Consider the following 22104-nt stretch of genomic DNA (forward strand, 5'->3'; position numbering starts at 1 on the left):
GCAGCCTGCCTAAGGTTACACAACTTGGAGGTGGCAAAGGCAGGATCTGAATCCAGATTGGATTCTTGCCGCCCTATTTCCATCACTGTAGAAGGGCGGCGGGGGCGCGGGGCCCTGCTGCCAGGAGGTGGCTGGAAACGGAAGCTCCTTGGAACAACCAGTGGCCCAGGCTTCCTGCAGAGCCAGAGACCCCAGCCCTGGCCAGGGTAAGGGTCATGTCTCCAGCTGGTGTTCCAGGCAGCAGAGAGGAGCTGTGGCTGCAGGTCAGGCAGCCTGACTGTCGCCAGCATCCTGGCCTCCATGGACACGGCCCCAACATTGTTTTCTGGGCCTTTCCCTGCCCAGGGCCCACACATTTGGGATTTCCGCAGCCTGGCCAGAACTACCTTTACTTCCTGGAGCAGCTTTCCCCAGGCGGCCAGCGTGGGGGCTGAGCTGGCCCTGGCCCCTGGCAGGGGCAGGGACTGCTGGGAAAGGCAGGAGCAGCAGTGCCGTCAACATCCTCTTGACCTGACAGGTCCTTAGCCAAGTCCTCCCTCTTCAGAGATACAGCCACCCTCCTCACTCCCCTCTCCTGAAGCCAGGGCAGAAAAGGCCCCGTGGCTCACGCCTATAATCCCAGCACTTTGGGAGGCTTAGGTGGGCAGATCACCTGAGGTCAGGAGTTTGAGACCAGCCTGGTCAACATGAGGGGCGCAAGGAGTTGAAGGGCACAACAGAGCTGAGGGGCACAAGGGAGTGCAGAAGTCACAGAGCTGAGGGGTGCAAGGGAGTGCGAAGTCAAGCAGCCAGCACAGCAAACTCGAGCTTCCACCCTCGCTGTCTCTCTGCAGGCAACCACATGCACTCTATGTCAAGAATAAATATACATGGGCCACCTCCCAGGTTGTCTTCGGGCTCGGGAAGCCTGCAACTTTGTCCCCTTTCCCTGGCTTCCCAACCCGGCGGCTAAAGGCTTTCAGCAGGTGTCTGCCAACCCTGTCCACAGTCCTGGGGCCCAACGTGGCACCCACAGAACAATCATGGGTGACAGCCCAGAGCCAGCCCAGAGCCAGCGGCATCTCCGGTGAGGTCAGTGTCCTGGAATTGGTCAAACAGGATCACCCGGAGGATTCTGTGAGCACAGCCAGCATGACTCATGGCCAGGATCAGCCTCACGGGCAGAGGCTGCCAACCTGGGATAGCCACAGCCACCGGCTCACCTCGCAGGGCAACGCGCCTTTTAAGGAGAGGAGCTGGGGCAGTGCCCGGGTCCTGCCTCTAGCCAAGGCCTCTGCCACACTTCTCCACGCCTACCTGAGCTGAGAGGCCAGACCCCAACTGAGTTCGAATTTGGCATCATCACTTTTTAGACATGACCTTGGGCAAGTCAATTTCTCTGAACTGGTTTTTTTGCTTATGACATGGAAATAATGCTCACCTCACAAGAGTGGAATTCGATGAGGTAACGTGTAGAAAGTGCATGGCAAACAGTGCCTTTTAAGGAGTGGCAGTGGGGGCTGGTGGGAAGGGCCCGAGCTTGGGAGTCGAGGTGCCCCAGCACTGTGCTCTGGCCCTACCCTGGGCTCACTGGGTGTCTTTGGAAGTTACTCAACCTCTGATCTGCTCGGCTCCCACTGTATTAAATGAGCTGACACCACCTGCTTGTTGCCTGTTGTGAGATGAAGATCACATGCACGCCACCTTCTATCAGATGATGGGAGGCAGCGAGGGTGGTGCCCGGGGTGGGTACAGAAGGCTGCCTGGCCTCAAATCCCAGCCCAGCCACTCAGGGGCTTTGTGACCTGGGGAAGGCTCCTCAACCTCTTGGGGCAGGTCTCAGATGGAAACTGAAAGGTGACACCTCCCCGAGGGGCTGTGGTGAGCTGAGACCCTCAGAATAGCACCAGGTGCCTGGGTGGTGCCTCCTGAGCCTGGGCAGGCCCTGCTCATCTTACCCGGGGCTCCTGGCCTTTGCAGGATGTTCACTCCAAGAGCTCCTGTCTCCACCGATGCCAGTTGCTGGTTCTGTCATCTCTATGTACCCGTGACAGCCCCTGGGGCCTAGGGTCCTTCAGAGGCCATGGGCCCCTCTCCTCCCTGTCTCAGAAGCCTTCTCAAGGCAGTCCTTGGGTGGGCCCCTGAGGAACTCAGGCAGTTCTAATAGGAAGAGGGTGAGGCTATGGGAACAGAGCAACACCAGCCTCCCAGGATCCCTGGGGCCACGGGGTAGGGTGTCAGCATCCCCTGCCCTCAAGCACCCGACTCACAGGAAGCCGGGGCTTCATCCAGGTTAACTGAGCCCTAATGACAGCTTGGCCCTAGGAGCAAGGCAGAGGGAAGGGGCTGGCAAGCCTGGTTCAACTGGCACACTCCTCCATGGCCAAAGGAGCTGGGGGCCAAGAGAGGTTGTCTGGTCCCAAAGCCCAGAGGTTTCTGCAGGCACACGTGGAAAGGATAGCCTGATCCTCACAGGGGCAGCCAGGAGCCCGTCAGTGGGGGAGGCCTCAGAAGGGCCACGGGGATCAGCTGTGGGAGCCCAGGTTTCAGAGGCAACCACATCTGGATAGAAACCTCAGCTCTGCATCCTATGAGCCTGTGTCTTCATCAGGGTAATGGGGATGACAGCCTCTTGCTTTAGGAGGGCCTGAGGATGGTGCACATAGCATCCTCAGAATAGCAGCCGCTACTGACAACTGTGTCAGTGAACAGGAGGGGCTGGTTGGAGACGGTCGTGGAGGTAGGGGAGGACGCAGGGACAGTGGATATGCCCTCTGGGAAAGGGTCACAAGTGCTCTAAGCCCACACAGATGCAACACTGCAGACCCTTGCTTTATTGGTCTGATTTGTTCACAGTTAAGCCCCCTGCTCAGAGAACCAACAGGCCAGTGAACAAGTGAAGGAGGTGCCTCAAGCCTTTCAGGGTCAAGGCTCTGCAGGGCTCCCCAGCCCATCACTGATTTTCTGCCTCTCTGCCTGGGAGGCTAGGTGGGAGGGGGGCTTCCTGGGGGTGTGGATGGGCAACCGCAGGGGATTTCAGTGTGGGACCTGGGGTCTCCTCTTCACAGTAGGAGGTGGAAGAGATGACTAAGTGTTTTATTACAGACCTACAAAAAAAAAATGAGAGAATTATCTATTACTCTCGCTAGTTTGGGCTTCCTTTTTCTTTTTACAAAACAGCAACAGGAAAGAGAAATGCAGGTGGCAGATGAGCCAGGCACGAGGCTTCAGATCAGAAGGGACCAGAGACGAGGACCAGGGTGTGGCTGCCTGACCAGGATGCTGTGGGCTGGCCCGGGCTCTCTCCACGCATCCTGGGAGAACTGCCACAGGCCCTAGAGGGAGGGGACAAAAGGTGTGTGGGAGGGAAGACAGCGGTTGGTCCCCGGATCAGCAGCAGAACCATCCTCTGGCAGTCCCTGGGCGGTCCGCCAGCTTGGAAGCACTCACGGCTGGAGCCTGGGCTCTAAGCACGGGCCCCAGGGGCCAGACAGGAGGGAGGTGACAGCAAGGGCCGGCACGGAAGGGCTGAGTTCTACTAGGGTCCCACGCATGGGCAAGGGAATCAGGACTCGCCCCTATGTGTCAGCCAATCAGCTTCTTCAGGAAGGCCTCCAGCTGATCCTCATCCTTGATGCCCACAAACTTGTCCACCACATCCCCATTCTTCATGGCCAGCACAGTGGGTACCGCCGACACCTGGGTAGGGAGGACAAGGGGGTCCAAGTGAATTGGAAGTGAACTCTTCTCAACTGCCATTCCTGGGCCTTTATGGGGAAGGCTGGTGGCTTATCCAGGGCATTGACTTCCCAAAGCCATGGGCAGGCCTAGAGGAACACGGCTCTTCCCTTGGTGCAGGGGTACTGCAGGGCCTGGGGGCCACCCGCTGAAGAAACTTCTTCCACTGTGAGCTCCCAACAGTACCCTTCCTCCCTCAACCACAAGACTGACTCACTGGCCCAGTGGTTTTGCTGGAATGACAGGAGAGATGGAAATAACTCATGCAGCTGCAGGCCAGGGCTGGGACAGGGAGGAGTTAAGGGAAAGCCTAGCCCCAGGGGAGACAAGCTGGGGACAGTTCGAGTCCTGACTTTGCATTCACTAGCAAGTGGGCCTCGGCCAGGTCACAGCACCTTTCCGAGCCTCAGTGTCCTTTTCCATAAAATGAGAGTAATGTCTACCTTCAGGGTTTGGGATGGACATCAAAGGTTCAAGTATAGGCTGGACACAGTGGCTTACACCTACAATCCCAGCCCTTTAGGAGACTGAGGATTGCTTGAGTTCAAGAGTTCCAGAGCAGCCTGGGCAATAGAGTGAAACCTTGTATTTACTAAAACTCCCTCCCCAAAAATTCTCAGGAGAAGTGGTACAAGCCTGTACTCCCATACTTGGGAGGCTGGGGCAGGAGAATCACTTGAGCCCGGGAGACTGAGGCTGCAGTATACTGTGATCGTGCCATTGCACTCCAGCCTGGGTGACAGAGTGAGACCCTGCCTCGATACAAACAAATAAACACCCCAAGAAGTAGAAAGATTCACATATAAAGCAGAGCTGAGGCTGGGCGCAGTGGCTCATGCCTGTAATCCCAGCACTTTGGGAGGCCGAGGCTGGCAGATCGTTTCATTTGAAGTCAGGAGTTTGAGACCAGCCTGGCCAACATGGTGAAACCTGTCTCTTCTAAAAATACAAAAATTAGTCTGGCACAGTGGTAGGCGCCTGTAATCCCAGCTACTTGGGAGGCTGAGGTGAGAGAATTGCTTGAACCAGGGAGGTGGAGGCTGGAGTCAGCAGAGATTGCACCACTGCATTCCAGCCTGGGTGACAGAGTGAGACTCCATCTTGAAAGAAAGAAAGGAAAGGAAGGAAGGAAGGAGACAGACAGAAAGAAAGAAAGGAGAAAGCAAGCAAGCAGAGCTAAGGTTCTAGCTGACCTGATCTGGCTCCTATCAGCCTGGTGAGCTGGGGCACGCCCCTCAGTAGCTCTAAGCCTCAGTGTTCTCAGATGCAAGATGGAGATACTAATGGCACTTCCATTAGAGGGTGTGAAGGCTGAATGAAATAATGAGAGTAAAGGCTCGGCTCAGCACAGCACCCGGCGAATAAGGGTAGGAACCTGGCACTGTGCCTGGCACACAGTGGGCACTCAAAAAAACAGTGGCTACAGAGATCACGAGGAAAAGTCTAACAGAGCCCCCATGAGAGCATGTTAGCTTGCTGCCGTGATGAGTGACAGGGTCCAGAAACTCAGGGACTTCTACTGGACAGTGTGAGAGGAGAGGTTTGGCCATACATGACCTGACACTTATTAGCGGGTTGCAGGCAGATGGCAGGGACAACATTCTTGGTCTGGGAAGAATTTACTCAGTTCCCTCAGGGACCTACATAGGTTACACAGAATTCAGATGAGTCTGCGGGCCACCAGACTGGCATCATGAGGTCTCTGCTGCCTGGAATCCCTGCCTGGTATTTGTGGGCATTTGAGAAAACCATTTAAACAGAACAAGATAGGCCGGGCCCAGTGGTTCATGCCTGTAATCCTAGCACTTTGGGAAGCCGAGGCAGGCAGCTCACTTGAGGTCAGGAGTTCAAGACCAGCCTGACCAACATGGTGAAACCCCATTTCTACTAAAATACAAAAACTAGCCGGTTGTGGTGGCGCATGCCTGAAGTCCCAGCTACTTGGGAGGCTGAGGCAGGAGAATCGCTTGAGACAGAGGTTGCAGTGGGCCAAGACTGCGCCATTGCACTCCAGCCTGGGCGACTGAGCAAGACTCCATCCCCACTCCAAAATAAAAATAAAATAAAATAAAATAAAATAAATAAAATAAAATAAAAATAAACAGAACAAGATAAACACAGACTTTTCTTGCGCACAAGTTAACTACAAAGTAACAGCAGAGATTTATACAAACATACCAGGTCCTCACATATCCCAGTGCTGCCCTGACACGGGCCATCTTGGAAGCCAGTAAGTAGAGTGTGCAAAAACTGTGCACATGGTAGTTAGAAAGGCACGCAGGCCGGACTGTCCCGCCCTCACCCACTAACTTTACGTGGCAGGCCCTGCACTCCACTCCTCATGGGCACTTTGGGGACAAACACAGGTCAGAGGACACAGTCCTTGTCATTGTTAGTGCCTCAGGCCCCTTCAAAGGCTGTTCCTAGGCTGATGGGCGTGGCAGACTGTCTTTAGGCAGAGCAGGGCCCAAGAAAGAGCTTGCTCCAGGAGGCTCCAGGGAGCGCCTGAAGCCACCGGGCCTTCGTCGGCATTCTTTTGTGCCCTCTAGTGGTCTGCAAAGGCAGCTGGAGCACCCAAAGCTGGGGCCTCCTGGCAGAAGCACAGCGCTCAACCACCGGGGCTCCCACCTGCACACTGCTGCCCTATTCTTTTTTTTTTTTTTTTTTTTTTTTTTTGAGACGGAGTTTCGCTCTTGTTACCCAGGCTGGAGTGCAATGGCGCGATCTCGGCTCACCACAACCTCCGCCTCCTGGGTTCAGGCAATTCTCCTGCCTCAGCCTCCTGAGTAGCTGGGATTACAGGCACGCGCCACCATGCCCAGCTAATTTTTTGTATTTTTAGTAGAGACGGGGTTTCACCATGTTGACCAGGATGGTCTCGATCTCTTGACCTCGTGATCCACCTGCCTCGGCCTCCCAAAGTGCTGGGATTACAGGTGCCCTACTCATTTAATTAAAATAAACACTTTATGCCACTGTATAAGAAGTGGCCTAACTTTTTTCATGGCAGGATTCTAAGCTCACTGAAGAGGCTCTCAGAGAGTGGACTTCGTGTTCCTTAAGAACTCCAGATAGGGACGAGCACAGTGGCTCACACCTCTAATCCCAAGCACTTTGGGAGGCCAAGGCAGGACTGCTTGAGGTCAGGAGTTCAAGACCAGCCTGGGAAATATAGCAAGACCTCGTCTCCACCAAAAAAAAAAAAAAAACCCTCCAGATGAAGGCCATAATGATCGCACTCATGTAAACCTCCACACATGCTTGAACACGCACAGACCTTGCTGGTTATCAGGTATACAGCATATGTGCTGTGAATGGAGGTGTAGCCATTACTGATCAAGGGATTTTTTAAGTTGAGCTTAAACACACATGCGTATGCACACCCCATGCTAGGGGCTCACAGGAAACCTGGGCTGGAATGGGACTTCCCTCTCCCCCGAGGAGGTGGCTGAGGCTCTGCTGCTCCTGTGTTTGGCTCACACATCAGGAGGGGCCAGTGCCTGTAAACACTGCCTTACATGGAAGTGCACAGGGCCATGGCACATTCTTCTGGAATGTTTTGAGTGTGAAAGAAGCAGTGATTGAGCCAACTGAGGAGCTGAGGAAAAGAGCCACTAAGCTGTGTTGCCTGTCCTGTTCCAGGAAGCTACTTGGAACCTATTTTTCTTTTTTTTTTCTGAGATGGAGTTTTGCTCTTGTTGCCCAGGCTGGATTGCAATGACACAATCTTGGCTCACTGCAACCTCTGCCTCCTGGGTTCAAGCAATTCTCCCGCCTCAGCCTCCCAAGTAGTTGGGATTACAGGCATCCACCACCATGCCCAGCTAATTCTGTATTTTTAGTAGAGATGAGGTTTCTCCATGTTAGTCAGGCCTGGTCTTGAACCCCGAACTCAGGTGATCTGCTCACCTTGACCTCCCAAAGTGCTGGGATTACAGGCATGAGCCACCGCACCCGGCCAGAACCTCCTATCCTTGGATAAAGACCCCTTACACTCAGGGCAGGAGTGTGTATGTGTGTGCAGTCTCTTTCCACTAACCCACAGCCCGCCTGCACCGCCACTGAGCTCAATGTCCTGGCATGTCTTCTGTCTCACCCTGATCGCATCCATCTGTTAACTCAGCTAAGGACCTACCAAGGGAAAGGCACAGTGCTAGGTGCTGTGGGACACTTCAACTTCCTCCTCGGCTCATTGTAGGGTTAAAAGGAAAAGATCGGCCGGGTGCAGTGGCTCACGCCTGTAATTCCAGCACTTTGGGAGGCTGAGGCGGGTGGATCACGAGGTCAAGAGATCGAGACCATCCTGGTCAACATGGTGAAACTCCGTCTCTACTAAAAATACAAAAAATTAGCTGGGCATGGTGGTGCGTGCCTGTAATCCCAGCTACTCAGGAGGCTGAGGCAGGAGAATTGCCTGAACCCAGGAGGCGGAGGTTGTGGTGAGCCGAGATCGCGCCATTGCACTCCAGCCTGGGTAACAAGAGCGAAACTCCGTCTCAAAAAAAAAAAAAAAAATCACTGTCACGTACTGGGTGCTTTTTTGTGTCAGGGATGATATAAACACCTGCATATGCTATCTCACACACTCCTGCCTGTGGGCAGGGTCATTTTAATGATGAGAATTCTGAGGCTCAAAGGCTGAGCAACTATTGCAAAATGATGTGGTGTATGCTGGGTGTGGTGGCTCATGCCCGTAATCTCAGCACTTTGGGAAGACTAGGAAGGCAGATCATCTAAGGTCGGGAGTTCGAGATCAGTCTGGCCAACATAGTGAAACCCCATCTCTACTAAAAATACAAAAATTAGCAGGTCATGGTGGCGCATGCCTGTAGTCCCAGCTACTCAGGAGGCTGAGGCAGGAGAATGGCTTGAACCCAGGAGGCAGAGGTTGCAATGAGCTGAGACTGTGCCATGGCACTCCAGGGTGGGTAATGCTGTGAGACACTATCTCAAAACAAAGAGGGCCAGGCACGGTGGCTCATGCCTATAATCCAAGCACTTTGGGAGGCCGAGGCAGGTGGATCATCTGAGGTCAGGAGTTCAAGACCAGCCTGGCCAACATGGTGAAACCCCGTCTCTACTAAAAATACAAAAATTAGCCAGGTGTGGTGGTGAGCGCCTGTAATCCCAGCTACTTGGGAGGCTGAGGCAGGAGAATTGCTTGAACCCGAGAGGCGGAGGTTGCAGTGAGCTGAGATCGCACCACTTCATTCCAGCCTGGGTGAAAGGGTGAGACTCCATCTCAGAAAAAGAAAAGAGTTGGGAACTGAAACAAGATCTGTTTGACTTTGCAGTCCAGGGCATCAAACTCTGCGGTGCGTCTGCCCAGGAGCAAAGAGTCAGAGACATCTACTGAGTCCCAGCAGGGGGAAGAACATGTGGGGACACATTAAAGGACCTCATGCTTCAAATGCAAAATGCCAAGTGTTTTGTAAAAGCTTTTAGATATGAGACGGTTCTTGGAAGAACTATTATTAAAAAAATCAAATCCAACAACACGACATTCTGGCAAAATTAGGGAGACAGTGAAAAGATCCAGAGTTGCCAGGGCTGGACGGAGGAGGAAGAAGAGATGAACAGACAGAGCACAGAGGACACAGAGGCAGTGAAACGACTCTGTATGATGCCAGAATGGTGGACACCGGCTATTACACACTTGTCCAAACCCACAGAAGGCACAACACCAGGAGTGACTCCCGATGTAAACTTTTGGCTTTGGGAGATAATGATGTCAGTGTAGGTTCATCAGTTGTGACAAATGGATCACCTGGTGGAGGCTGTTGATAGTCGGGGAGGCTGCGGATGCAGGAAGGCAGGGGTCATGTAGGAAGTCTCTGTACCTTCCCCTTCCTCTCAACTTTGCTGTCAACCTAAAACTGCCCTAAAAACATACAATCCTCAAAAAGAACAAAAAAAAAAGAGATTACTGCCTGCTGGGAGGTTAAGGGAGATGAGGGGTGGGAAGGAGAGTGAACTGCTGGAGAACAGGGGAGCTGAGGGTGGTGGAACTCTGGATAGCACTGGAATGATGGGCACATGCCATTATACATTTGTCCAGTGAACTTTCTCATTGGCAAGCAGTCTGTGCAGAGAGCAGTAGCTGAGACACAGGCTTCTGAAGGGCAGAAAGTCAGTCCAGGGCCTTCAGAACCAGAAAGTCACTCCAGGGCTTTCAGAACTTTGGCTTCAGGCTGGGTGTGGTGGCTCATGCCTGTAATCCCAGCATTTTTGGAGGCTAAGGAGGGTGGATCACGAGGTCAGGAGTTCAAGACCAGCCTGGCCAATACAGTGAAACCCTGTCTCTACTAAAAATACAAAAATCAGCCAGGTGTGGTGGCAGGTGCCTGTAGTCTCAGCTACTCAGGACGCTGAGGCAGGAGAATCGCTTGAACCCGGGAGGCGGAGGTTGCAGTGAGATGAGATAGCGCTACTGCACTCCAGGCTGGGCAACAGAGTGAGACTCTGTCTCAAAAAAAAAAAAAAAAAAAAGGAGAACTTTGGCTTTTCCATGTTGGCTCAGGGTGGCCAGCCTTGGTATCACCTGAGAGCTTGTTGGAAATGCAGTCTTGGTGGCTGGGGCAGTGGCTCACGCCTGTAATCCCAGCACTTTGGGAGGCCAAGGCGGGCAGATCCCGAGGTCAGGAGTTTGAGACCAACCTGGCCAACATGGGGAAACACTGTCTTTACTAAAAATACAAAAATTAGCTGGGCATGGTGGTGGGTGCCTGTAATCCCCAGCTACTCGGGAGGCTGAGGCAGGAGAATTGCTTGAATCTAGGAAGTGGAGGTTGCAGTGAGCCAAGATAGCACTACTGCACTCCAGCCTGGCCACAGAGGGAGACTGTCTCAAAAAAAAAAAAAGAAAAAAGAAATATGGAAGATTAAAAAGCAAAAAAATTTAGCCAGGCGCAGTGGCTCATGCCTGTAACCCCAACACTTTGGGAGGCCGGGGCGGGGAGGGCAGATCACCCGAGGTCAGGAGTTCAAGACTAGCCTGGCCAACATGGCAAAACTCTGTCTCTACTAAAAATACAAAAATTAGCCAGGTGTGGTGGCACACACCTGTGATCCCAGCTACTTGGGAGGCTGAGGCTGAAGAATCATTTGAACTCAGGAGACGGAGGCTGCAGTCAGCCAAGATCATGCCATTGCACTCCAGCCTGGACAACAATAGTGAAACTCTGTCTCAAAAAAACACAAAACAAAAAAAACCCAACAAAAAACCAAGAAAGAAAAAAACAAAAAAGTTCAAATAAAGACAAGTTACCCCAAAGTGTGACCGTGGTGGTGTCTGAATGATCTGATTATAGGTGACTTTTTCACCCTTCCTGTCACTTGGGTGTATTTTTGCAATGCTTCTTAAAGGGCACTCACGTGAGCCGGGCGTGATGGTTTACGCCTGTAATCCCAGCACTTTGGGAGGCCGAGGCAGGGAGTGGTAGCGGGAGATTGAGAGGATTCCACAAGAGGCATTCCCTCTCACCTCCCAGGCTTCACGGCAGGACTTCAGTGCCCACCACCACAACAGGCTCCTGGGAACGGTCCTTGGCATTCCCGCCACCCCACGAGACACTGGGGTGGGGCCTGTGGTCTTCTTTGCACTCGAAGTAGTTACCACAGTCCCTGCACACGGCTGGCCCTCAGGGGGTGTCTGCTACATTGGCTGAGGCTAAAGCTGTGGTGTCTGGCAAAGCCATGAGGAGGCCGGAGACATCTGAAGCCCACTCATGACCTGTGAGAGGCCCTAGGAGCCCCAGCCTGGGCTCTTACTGAGGAGTAGAAAGGCAGGGGAAAGCTAGGGGCGTACAAATGGGCAGACAGATGCCTCCCTGACTGAGCAGTCAGTGGCCAAACTTTTTGAAAAAGTGACTCACCCATCCCCCAGGCCCTGTAAGCAGCCTTCAGTTACCAACTCCCAAGGCAGGCCTGCTCCAGTGGCCACCTGCAGTGACCATCGCTTTTGTCGCCTGGTCTCCATCTCCCCTGCTTCTGGTCATCGAAGACTGATATTCCTTCGGGTAATCACTCCCCACTCCCTGCCTAGCTCAAGGGGTAGCCAGCCTATTCTCATCCCTCCCCCACCACCCATTTCCTGCCACAGGGGACTAGATAAAGGATGGATGCCTCTATTTGAGCTGGTCTAGTGAGAGTGAGAACTCGACTTGTAAACTCTGAAGAAGAAAACGGCCTTTTCTTTCAGTCACTTGTTACCTGGAGGAGGCAGGAGGGAGGGGTGAAGGCTCACTCCAGCTAGGTTGAGATATTTCAAGAAGGCCACGTGTGGGCTGGGCATGGTGGCTCACGCCTATAATCCCAGCACTTTGGGAGGCCAAGGTGGGCGGATCACAAGGTCAGGAGTTCAAGACCAGCCTGGCCAACATGGTGAAACCCCATCTTTACAAAAAATACAAAAAATTAGCTGGGCGTGGTGGCAAGTGCCTGTAATCCCAGCTACTCGGGAGGCTGAGGCAGGAGAATCGTTTGAACCTGGGAGGTGGAGGTTGCAGTGAGCCGAGATTGCACCATTGCACTCCAGCCTGGGCAATAGGGCAAGACTCAAAAAAAAAAAAAAAAACAAGAAAAGAAGGCTGGGTGCGGTGGCTCACGCCTGTAATCCTAACACTTTGGAAGGCCGAGGTGGGTGGATCACGAGGTCAGGAGATCAAGACCATCCTGGCTAACAAGGTGAAACCCTGTCTCTACTAAAAATACAAAAAATTAGCTGGGTGTGGTGGTGGGCGCCTGTAATCCCAGCTACTCGGGAGGCTGAGACAGGAGAATTGCGTGAACCTTGGGGGCGGAGGTTGCAGTGAGCCGAGATCTCGCCACTGCACTCCAGCCTGGGCGACAGAGAGAGTCTCAAAACAAAACAAAACAAAAACAAAAACAAAAAGGTATTTCAAGAAAACCAGAAATCTAGATTTTCACATGAAATATGAGTTTCAAATAGCATCTGGTTCCTATGACTTTAAAATACTTCGAGTGCCAGAGTAAAAGTGTCTGTGAGCCAGATTGGGTCCACAGGCTGCCAGGTGCTACCTTAGCTCTGTAACAGTGCTACCCTCAGCATGGCTCTCCAGAGACCCCTCCCAATCTGGCTGTAGTCTGCTTTCCCCAGCTCCGTGCTCGGCCCTTCACTCTGGCCACCCAGACAAAGTAGACCTCTCCCCTTTCTCCACTGCAGTAGTCTCCAAGGCCCAAAGGGTTCCCCCACCCCACACAACTCCAGGCATCTGGCCCCTGCTGGTCTGTAAGCAATCCAGGCTCATCAGACCTCAGGGCTTTTGCTTTGCCTGAATGGTACTTCCAATAACCCACATGCTTCACTCCCTTCCTGTTTTTGCTCAAAGGGAGATCTACCCTAGCTCACCCTTTAAAAAAGAAACTCTGCCCCATACTCAGTACTCCCATCCCCTTTTCCTGATGTTATTTTTCTCCATTGAACTTATTATCTAAAACAGTGGTCAGCGAACTATAGTTCACGGGCCCAATACAGCCTACTGCTTGTTTTTGTAAATAAAGTTTTATTGGAACACAGCCACGCTCATTTGTTTGCATAGTGTTTACGGTTGCTTTCAGCTGCGAGGACAGCTGAATGGTTGCAGCAGAGACCATTGCCCTGCAAAGCCTCAAATACCAACTGGTCCTTTAGAGAAAGAGTTTGCTGACCCCTGATTTAAAATACTAGAATGTAGACTCCATGAAGGCAGAGATTTTGTCAGTTTTGTTCACTGCTTATCCTCAGCACCAAGTAACAATACCTGGCGCTTGAGGGACTCTCAAATATCTGCTGAATAAACGGACAAACACATCAACCATGTGAGATGACCCTTCCTTCTTCCCTGCGCATCCTTCACGGCTCAGCTCAGAGCTTCTCTCTAACGTGAAGCATTCCCTGCCCAGTCCCTTCTTCCTTCATGCACCTCTTCTTTTAGCACTTCTCACCCTATGTTGATATGATCCTTCTACCTGCTATTCTCTCCTGCTAGACTACGAGCTGCTTAGAGACAAGATCTCATCTTATTTGTGTCAGAATCACAAATGCTTGGTGCATCGAGCTCCCAAAGGACTGCACCCTGAACACATCGGTAGATGAATAAAGAAATGTACCAAAGTCCAACAGTAAGAGAATGATCTCGAGTTTTTGGGTCATATAATCTACTTCCTAAAAGTGGTGACGAGAGACAGGTGGCCCAGAGGATCAACAGCCACCTCTGCAAAGCGCTCTGAGCTCCTAAAAGCTCTGGAAAAACCTAGACACCCTGCTTACTGGCTCCCTGGTGTTCCCCAAGACATCTCCTACACCAGCTACCCCTGGGCCTGACGCACCCTACACTGGCTGGCCTGTGCCAACCCCCTGCCAATCCATACCTCATACTCAATGGCAAGGTCGGTGTGGTCATCAATATCCACCTTGGCCATCACCACCTTCCCGTGCTGCTTGGCCACCATCTTCTCTAACCTCGGCCCCAGGATCTTGCAGGGTCCACACCACCTCCAAAGGCGAGAAAGGAAGCATCCCGTCAGTCACAAGAGCACTCAGCATCCCCTACTGGCTCCCCAGACCTGCATCTTTCCAAGGAATCTTTTGCCTTTATTGTCTCTGTTTACCACATTTAAAAATGAATACACCAGGCTGGGTGCGGTGGCTCATGCCTGTAATCCCAGCACTTTGGGAGGCCGACGCGGGTGGATCGCAACGTCAGGAGTTCAAGACCAGCCTGGCCAATACAGTGAAACCCTGTCTCTACTGAAAATACAAAAAATTAGCCAGGAGTGGTGGCGGGCGCCTGTAATCCCAGCTACTTGGGAGGCTGAGACAGGAGAATTGCTTGAACCTGAGAGGCGGAGGTTGTAGTGAGCCAAGATTGTGCCATTGCGCTCCAGCCTGGGCAACAAGAGCAAAACTCCACCTCAAAAAAAAAAAAAAAAATTTAACACACCAAATGATAATGCCAGGAGATTCTGCACATGGGTAATCTTCACAGATCCCAGACTTCTAAAACACAGGCCTCATCACAGACTCTTATAAAAGTGACTTATTTCAGTATATCTCAGATAAATATAATATCATATACAAGAATATGGGATTGGAAGTTAAAAGGTCTAAACAGAGGTTCCTCACCAACCGATTACTCTGGGCCCCAGTTTCTCCAACTGAAAAAGAGAGATCATGGCTCTCAAAGCTTTTATGAGAGATCGACGAAGGCAATGTGGGCAAACATGCGTTGGAAGCTGTGGGATTATTTCAAACACCGTGTGGACTGAGAACTAAAAGGCAGGAACCAATGGCCAGGAGTATCTACGACATGCCAGTCCCTGTGGAAGTACTTGCTCTGCTCTTACCAAACATACCCCTCAACTTTGCAAAGAGAACGCACCTTCCAAAGAGACTGAGGCCTGTAGGAGTTAAGAAACCTGTGCAAGATTAGAGAAGCACAGCTGGGATCAATCACAACCAAAGCTGTGTTGAAAGTGTTTTCTTTGGCTGGGCGTGGTGGCCCAAACCTATAATCCCAGCACTTTGGGAGGTCGAGGTGAGTGGATCACTTGAAGTCAGGAGTTTGAGACCACCCTGGCCAACATGGCAAAACCCGTCTCTACTAAAAATACAAAAAATAGCTAGGTGTGGTGGTGTGCACCTGTAGTCCCAGCTACTAGGGAGGCTGAGGCAGAATTGCTTGAACCCAGGAGGCAGAGGTTTAAGTGAGCTGAGATCACGCCACTGCACTCCAGCCTGGGTGACAGAGTAAGATTCCGTCTCAAAAAACAAAGCAGGTCAGGTGCGGTGGCTCACACCTGTAATCGCAGCACTTTGGGAGGCCGAGGTGGGTGGATCACGAGGTCAAGAGATGGAGATCATCCTGGCCAACATGGTGAAACCCCATCTCTACTAAAAAATACAAAAATTAGCTGGGCGTGGTGGCGCGTGCCTGTAGTCCCAGCTACTTGGGAGACTGAGGCAGAAGCATTGCTTGAACCCGGGAGGCAGAGGTTGCAGTGAGCCGAGCTTGCGCCACTGCACTCCAGCCTGGCACCTGGCGACAGAGCAAGACTCTGTCTCAAAAAACAACAACAATAACAACAACAAAAAACAAAGCAAAACAAAACAAAAAAGAAAACAAAAAAGAAAGTGTTTTCTTTCACCCCCAGGCTACTCTGCGATCCCACAGCCCGAGTTGACCACTATCACTGCCCTAATCACAGGTATTCCCTTCTCGCTGGCGGGCTCATCCAGGACAGGCCTGGTGCTGCCATCTCTATGTATGTGGCACCAAGGAAAGTGCCTGGCACTGAATGAAGAACTCAGACTCCACTTCCTTACTGAACAAAATGAGGCATTACTCCATTTATTGTTCATTTTGGAAGCCGTCTCTGGACTGCTCACTATACCAGGAAGGCAAAATAGTTCCACCTTTCACAAACCCCTGGCTGACAACTCATATTTCATTCTCAGAATTTATTTATTTTTGAGATGGAGTCTCACTCTCTTGCCCAGGCTGGAGTGCAATGGCGTGATCTCGGCTTACTGCGACCTCCGCCTCCTGGGTTCAAGCGATTCTCCGGCTTCAGCCTTCTGAGTAGCCAGGTGTGGTGGTACACACTGCACCCAGCCAGGCCTAACGGTTTTAAATGCAGAGAACAGGCCAGGTGTAGTGGCTTACACCTGTAATCCCAGCACTCTGGGAGGCCGAGGCGGGTGGATCACCTGAGGTCAGGAGACCAGCCTGGCCAATATGGCAAAACCTCATCTCTACTAAAAATACAAAAAAATTAGCCAGGTGTGGTGACGGGCTTCTGTAGTCCCAACTACTTGAGAGGCTGAGGCAGGAGAATCACTTGAACCCGGGAGGCGGAGGTTGCAGCGAGCTGATCGTGCCACTGTACTCCAGCCTGGGCAACAGAATAAGACTCTGTCTCAAAAGAAAAAAGAAAAAAAAACCCCTCAGGCCTGGTGCAGTGGTTCATGCCTGTAATCCCAGCACTTCGGGAGGCCAAGATGGGAGGACTGTTTGAGATCAAGAGGTAGAGACTGCAGTAAGCCTTGATTGTACCACTGCACTCTACATTCTAGCCAGAGTGACAAAGTGAGACCTTGCTCAAAAAAAAATAAAAATAAAAACGACTCATAACACCTAAAAACCCTTTGTGCAAGACCTTAACTCCTATTACAAGTGAAGAAAGGGTACACAAGAATATCAAGTGGCCTGCCCAAGGCCACAGGGTGAGTCAGAGAAAGAACCAGAAAGATGGCAAAAGAATCTGTCAGATACTTGCCCAGAAGGCCCTTTAATATCTTTTTTTTCCCTGAGATTGAGTTTCGCTTTTTTGACAGGCTCTAGAGTGCAACGGTGTGATCTCGGCTCACTGCAACCTCCACTTCCTGGGTTCAAGCGATTCTCCTGCCTCAGCCTCCTGGGTAGCTGGGATTACAGGCGCCTGCCACCACACCTGGCTAATTTTTGTATTTTTAGTACAGACAGGGTTTCACCATGTTGGCGAGGCAGGTCTCGAACTCCTGACCTCAGATGATCTGCCTGCCTTGGCCTCCCAAAGTACTGGGATTACAGGTATGAGCCACTGCGACCGACCTGAAGGCCCCTGATTTTGTAACTTATGCTTCACTGGTTCCTCCCAGGATGCCTCATTCAGAGGACTTTGTCCAGCTTTTGTGTAGTTAGGTGTCTAGCCAGGCCCCAAAGGTCTAGAAATGAAAAAAGCCAGGCTAAAAATCAGAAGGGCAGAGGGACTTAAATATTTCTCTCTAAAACAAACTCAGCACTGAAAGGAAACTCCTTCTATGCCCTGTATGCTTGGGCACCACGTCAGTGACACTGATTTTTTTTTTTTTTTTTTTCCTGAGGCGGAGTTTCATTCTTGTTACCCAGGCTGGAGTGCAATGGCGCGATCTCGGCTCACCGCAACCTCCGCCTCCTGGGTTCAGGCAATTCTCCTGCCTCAGCCTCCCAAGTAGCTGGGATTACAGGCACGCGCCACCATGCCCAGCTAATTTTTTTTTTTTGTATTTTTAGTAGAGACGGGGTTTCACCATGTTGACCAGGATAGTCTTGATCTCTTGACCTCGTGATCCACCCGCCTCGGCCTCCCAAAGTGCTGGGATTATAGGCATGAGCCACCGCGCCCGGCTTTTCTTTTTTGTTTTGAGACAGAGTTTCGCTCTTTTTGCCCAGGCTGGAGTGCAATGACATGATCTCGGCTCACTGCAACCTCTGCCTCTTGGGTTCAAGTGATTCTCCTGCCTCAGCCTCCCAGGTAGCTGGGATTACAGGCGCACACTACCACCCCTGGCTACTTTTCTATTTTTAGTAGACAGGGTTTGGTTACCAGGTTGGTCTCAAACACCTGATCTCAAATGATCCACCCACCTTAGCCTACCAAAGTGCTGGGATTACAGGCATGAGCCACCATGCCAGGCCAACACTGATAACTTTTTGCCAGCCCTTCCCACAGTTTTCATGGCAAGATGTTAAAATCAACTTATCTGCAGGGCCAGGAACTGGTATACACCAAAAACAAGGTGACACTACAGTTGTATTTTTCCAGCTCTGGTCCACGCAGATGATGCTGAGCTTTCTGGGCAGTGAGAACACAATATGTGTTTCCCAGCACTAACCACAGTCAGCTTTGCAGACTGTTCACTCATCTGTCTTCTACCAGACTGCACTCCCCTTGAGGGCAGGGACTGGGTCTGACCAGTCTTTGTAATGAGTCTCTATTAAAAATGCAAAAATTAGCCAGGTGTGATGACGGGAGCCTGTAATCTCAGCTATTCAGGAGGTTGAGGCAGGAGAATGGCTTGAACCCGGGAGGTGGAGGCTGCAGTAAGCTGAGATTGTGCCACTGCACTCCAGCCTGGGAAACAGAGCAAGACTCCATCTCAAAAAAAAAAAAAAAAAAGGGTGCATAGGAAATTAAAATTACTTAATTTTGCTGGATGTGGTGGCTCATGCCTGCAATCCCAGCACTTTGGGAGGCCAAGGTGGGTGGATCACCTGAGGTCAGGAGACCAGCCTGGCCAACATAGTGAAACCCCATCTCTACTAAAAATACAAAAATTTTCAGAATACTGAAGAGATAAAGAAAAAAAAAATGCAAAAATTAGCTGGGTATAGTGGTACACCCCTGTAATCCCAGCTACTCAGGAGGCTGAGGTGGGAAAATTGCTTGAACCCAGGAGGCGGAGGCTGCAGTGAGCCGAGAGTTCACGGGGCAACAGAGTGAGACCCCATCTCAAATAAATAAATAAATAAATAAATAAATTTACTTCTTAATTTTTCAGTTTCTCAGGTACTCCCACGCATAACTTGTGGGCACATAAGCTGGTATGATGTCTTTTTAGGGAGATACGGCACCTCCTAGGAAATCAAACCTTCTGGTCAGGTGCAATATTTCACACCTGTAATCTCAGCACTCTGGGAGGCTGAGGCAGGAAAGTCGATTGAGCCTAGGAGTTTGAGACTAGCAGCATCAAATATGGTCCTGGGACGTAGCAGGCATTCAATAAACAGTTGAACATGTAGGACCCTAGTCTTCCATGGACCCGCAGTACTCACTGTGCATGGAAATCCACAACCACTGGCGTCTCACTGTTGACTACTCGGTCTTGAAAGTCGGGTCCATCCTGGATATTAAAGGTCGTCAAGGAGATCCTGGTGGTGTATATTGTCCGGGCTGGGTTGGGTGTTACAGTCAGCCCACCAGGGGTCTGCAGGGCTCTGGAAGCGAGGGGTGGCCACCAACCCTGAGAGGGCTTCCTGGAGACGACCGAGGCCAGGAACCTCCTCACGAGAAGTCGCTGAGCCATCTGTGAGGGAAAGAGGTGGAAGAACTGGGGTACACAAAAAGGAAGGCAACACACTAGAAAAAGAAAGGGATTTGGGGAGTACTTGGGGTTCAAGAAGAGGCAGAGTTGGAAGCAAAATGCAAGGAAATAATATATAAGATTTGTAGTGTAGAAGTGACGAAGCAATGAGAATCAAAGGGAAGGAATAGCGAGGCAAACCAGAAGGACAGGAAAACTGGCTTCACAACCAAGAAGAAATCAGGATTTAGATTATTACAGAAGAATGAGAGGAATAAACCAATATTTATGGTGCACCTGCTAAGGGCCAAGTGCCTTACATGCATTATTGGTTGCTGTTGTACTGCCCATATCGCAAATAAGGAAAGGAATTCGAGGCTCAAGCAAGTTAAGTGACATGCGCAAGGTACCCCCGCTATTAAGTGACAGCCAACATTGGAACCTAGGGTCGTCCGCCAAGTCCTCACTCCATCTATTGCTCTTTGAAAACGTGTTTTAATGGGAGATTAGGAGGATAAAAGGACCGGGAAAGATGACACGTAACAATTCAAGGAGGAACTAAGAGTGTGAGAGGAACCAAAAACGAAGAGACATGTACTGGAGGGAACCAATCAAGAAGGGACATGTGTGGAGGGAACTGGGTAAAATCGAACCTACCAGGGACCCCGGCTCTCCGGCGAGCCAGGTCCCCGCGCCCGGGGCCTCCACCCGCCCAGCCGCCAGTCTGCGCAGGAACGCGCTAGCGGAATGCCACAGCCTCGACACCACCTCGGGCCATCCCCACGGCGCTCCTACCTCCCTGCACTGCCAGCGGAGGGATGCACAACCCAGCCCTCCCTGTCAAGGGCACTCCCGTCGTCACTTCCTTAGAGGGCGGGCCTTAGCGTCACTTCCGGGAGCAGACAGGCGGAAAAGCATCCGTCTCCAATTTGGGGGTCGAGGATTTTCCGACAAAAGGGATGGCGGGAGGGAGCACAGCCGAAGGGGCGGGGCCTCAGTTAGGGACCGGAAGCAATGGAGAGGCCGTTGGGGTAGGGATTGGAAGAGGCGGGCCAACCCTGGTCTGGGCAGATGGAGGGTTGCGGGGGAGGAACTGGAAGAGGTGGGCGGGCCCTAGAGTAAGGACCGGAAGAGGAGCTGATGGGGCGGGAGCGGCGGCGGGAGCGGGGGTGGGGTGTGTAACAAGGGAAGGTACTTAAGGGAGAAAGGCGGTTGAGAGGTCCCCGTGGTTTTGGATTTTGCCAACTTCTTTTGCTTTATTTATTTATGAATGAATGGCAGCGTGTCGCTCTGTCGCCCAAGCTCGGAGCGGCGGTAGCAAAGCAGGGTACTTAAGGGAGAAAGGCGGTTGAGAGGTCCCCGTGGTTTTGGATTTTGCCAATTCCTGTTGCTTTATTTTTATTTATTTATTTATGAATGACAGGATCTCGCTGTGTCACCCAAGCTGGAGTGCAATGGTGCGATCTTGGCTCACTGCAACCTCCAACTCCCGGGTTCAGGAGATTTGCCTGCCTCAGCCTCCTGAGTACCTGGGACTACAGGCACACACCAATACGCTCGGCTAATTTTTTGCATTTTAGTAGAGACGGGGTTTCACCATGCTGACCAGGATAGACTTATACAGGTATCATCTCTGGTGACCCTTCCATGGCCTCCTCTGTGCCTCTGTGCATCCATCGTTGACCAGACAATATTCTGTATTATTGGAACTGCCTTTGCAGAATGATGACAGTAGGCTGGGTGCGGTGGCTCACACCTGTAATCCCAGCACTTTGGGATGTTAGATATAGTGAACTCCAAGTTTTTCTTCAAAGAATCAGTATGTCAGTATGTTCAGCTCTCTTCTTCTCTTTTTTTTTTTTTTTTGAGATGGAGTTTCGCTCTTGTTACCCAGGCTGGAGTGCAATGGCGCGATCTCGGGTCACCACAACCTCCGCCTCCTGGGTTCAGGCAATTCTCCGGCCTCAGCCTCCTGAGTAGCTGGGATTACAGGCACGTGCCACCATGCCCAGCTAATTTTTTGTATTTTTAGTAGAGACGGGGTTTCACCGTGTTGACCAGGATGGTCTCGATCTCTTGACCTCGTGATCCACCTGCCTCGGCCTCCCAAAGTGCTAGGATTACAGGCGTGAGCCACTGCGCCTGGCCCTCTCTTATTCTTTAATTCTCCATTTTAAAGTTTAACTTACTGGTTGTCTGTGCCCCCTTGCCTCTAGTTTCAGTAAACAACTTTCCCACCAGTTCTAACCAGTAGTTCACATCTATTCTCCCTGGTCACCTGCTCTGACCTGTTCTGTAACCATCCTTCCCACCAAACTACCCACCCTGCCACTCCAGCTGGTACCCCTGCTCTCTTTAAAGTAGCCAATTGGAATTAGTTTAGACGCTGCGGTCCAACCATAGCCAATAGGGGAACAACACAACAGTAGGGGCTATCTGCATCAGGAATAAGAACCCCTTTCCCTCCCTTATCCAACTGTGTACTCACCATTGCTCCATCTGTGAGATGCACCCTTCTAGAAATTGTCTTGCTGAGAAAATTTATATTCAAGTGCTACTTCTTT

The 22104-nt window shown here is 51.4% G+C and overlaps 1 protein-coding gene across 4 annotated transcripts; it reads right to left on the minus strand.

The window, feature by feature from the left end:
• Positions 1–2790: 2790 nt before the first annotated feature.
• Positions 2791–20444, minus strand: TXN2 (thioredoxin 2). Of its 4 annotated transcripts, XM_012476355.3 has the most exons (5): positions 19861–19927; positions 19293–19543; positions 14089–14212; positions 3556–3678; positions 2791–3086 (listed from the first exon to the last, which is right to left on the minus strand). In XM_012476355.3, the coding sequence occupies exons 1-4, from the start codon at positions 19864–19866 to the stop codon at positions 3565–3567; spliced, it is 495 nt and encodes a 164-aa protein (XP_012331778.1). In that variant the 5' UTR covers positions 19867–19927; the 3' UTR covers positions 2791–3086; positions 3556–3564. The 4 variants fall into 4 exon arrangements, with proteins under 4 accessions (XP_012331778.1, XP_012331779.1, XP_012331780.1 ...); XM_012476356.3 differs by lacking the exon at positions 19861–19927 and adding an exon at positions 20336–20444 and having other exon boundaries at positions 2791–3678; XM_012476357.3 differs by lacking the exon at positions 19861–19927 and adding an exon at positions 20198–20243 and having other exon boundaries at positions 2791–3678.
• Between the last annotated feature and the right edge of the window lie 1660 nt (positions 20445–22104).

This window comes from Aotus nancymaae, unplaced genomic scaffold (genome assembly GCF_030222135.1).
Source record: "Aotus nancymaae isolate 86718 unplaced genomic scaffold, 86718_ANA_hifiasm-v0.15.2.pri h1tg000076l, whole genome shotgun sequence".
Taxonomy (NCBI): Eukaryota; Metazoa; Chordata; class Mammalia; order Primates; family Aotidae; genus Aotus; species Aotus nancymaae.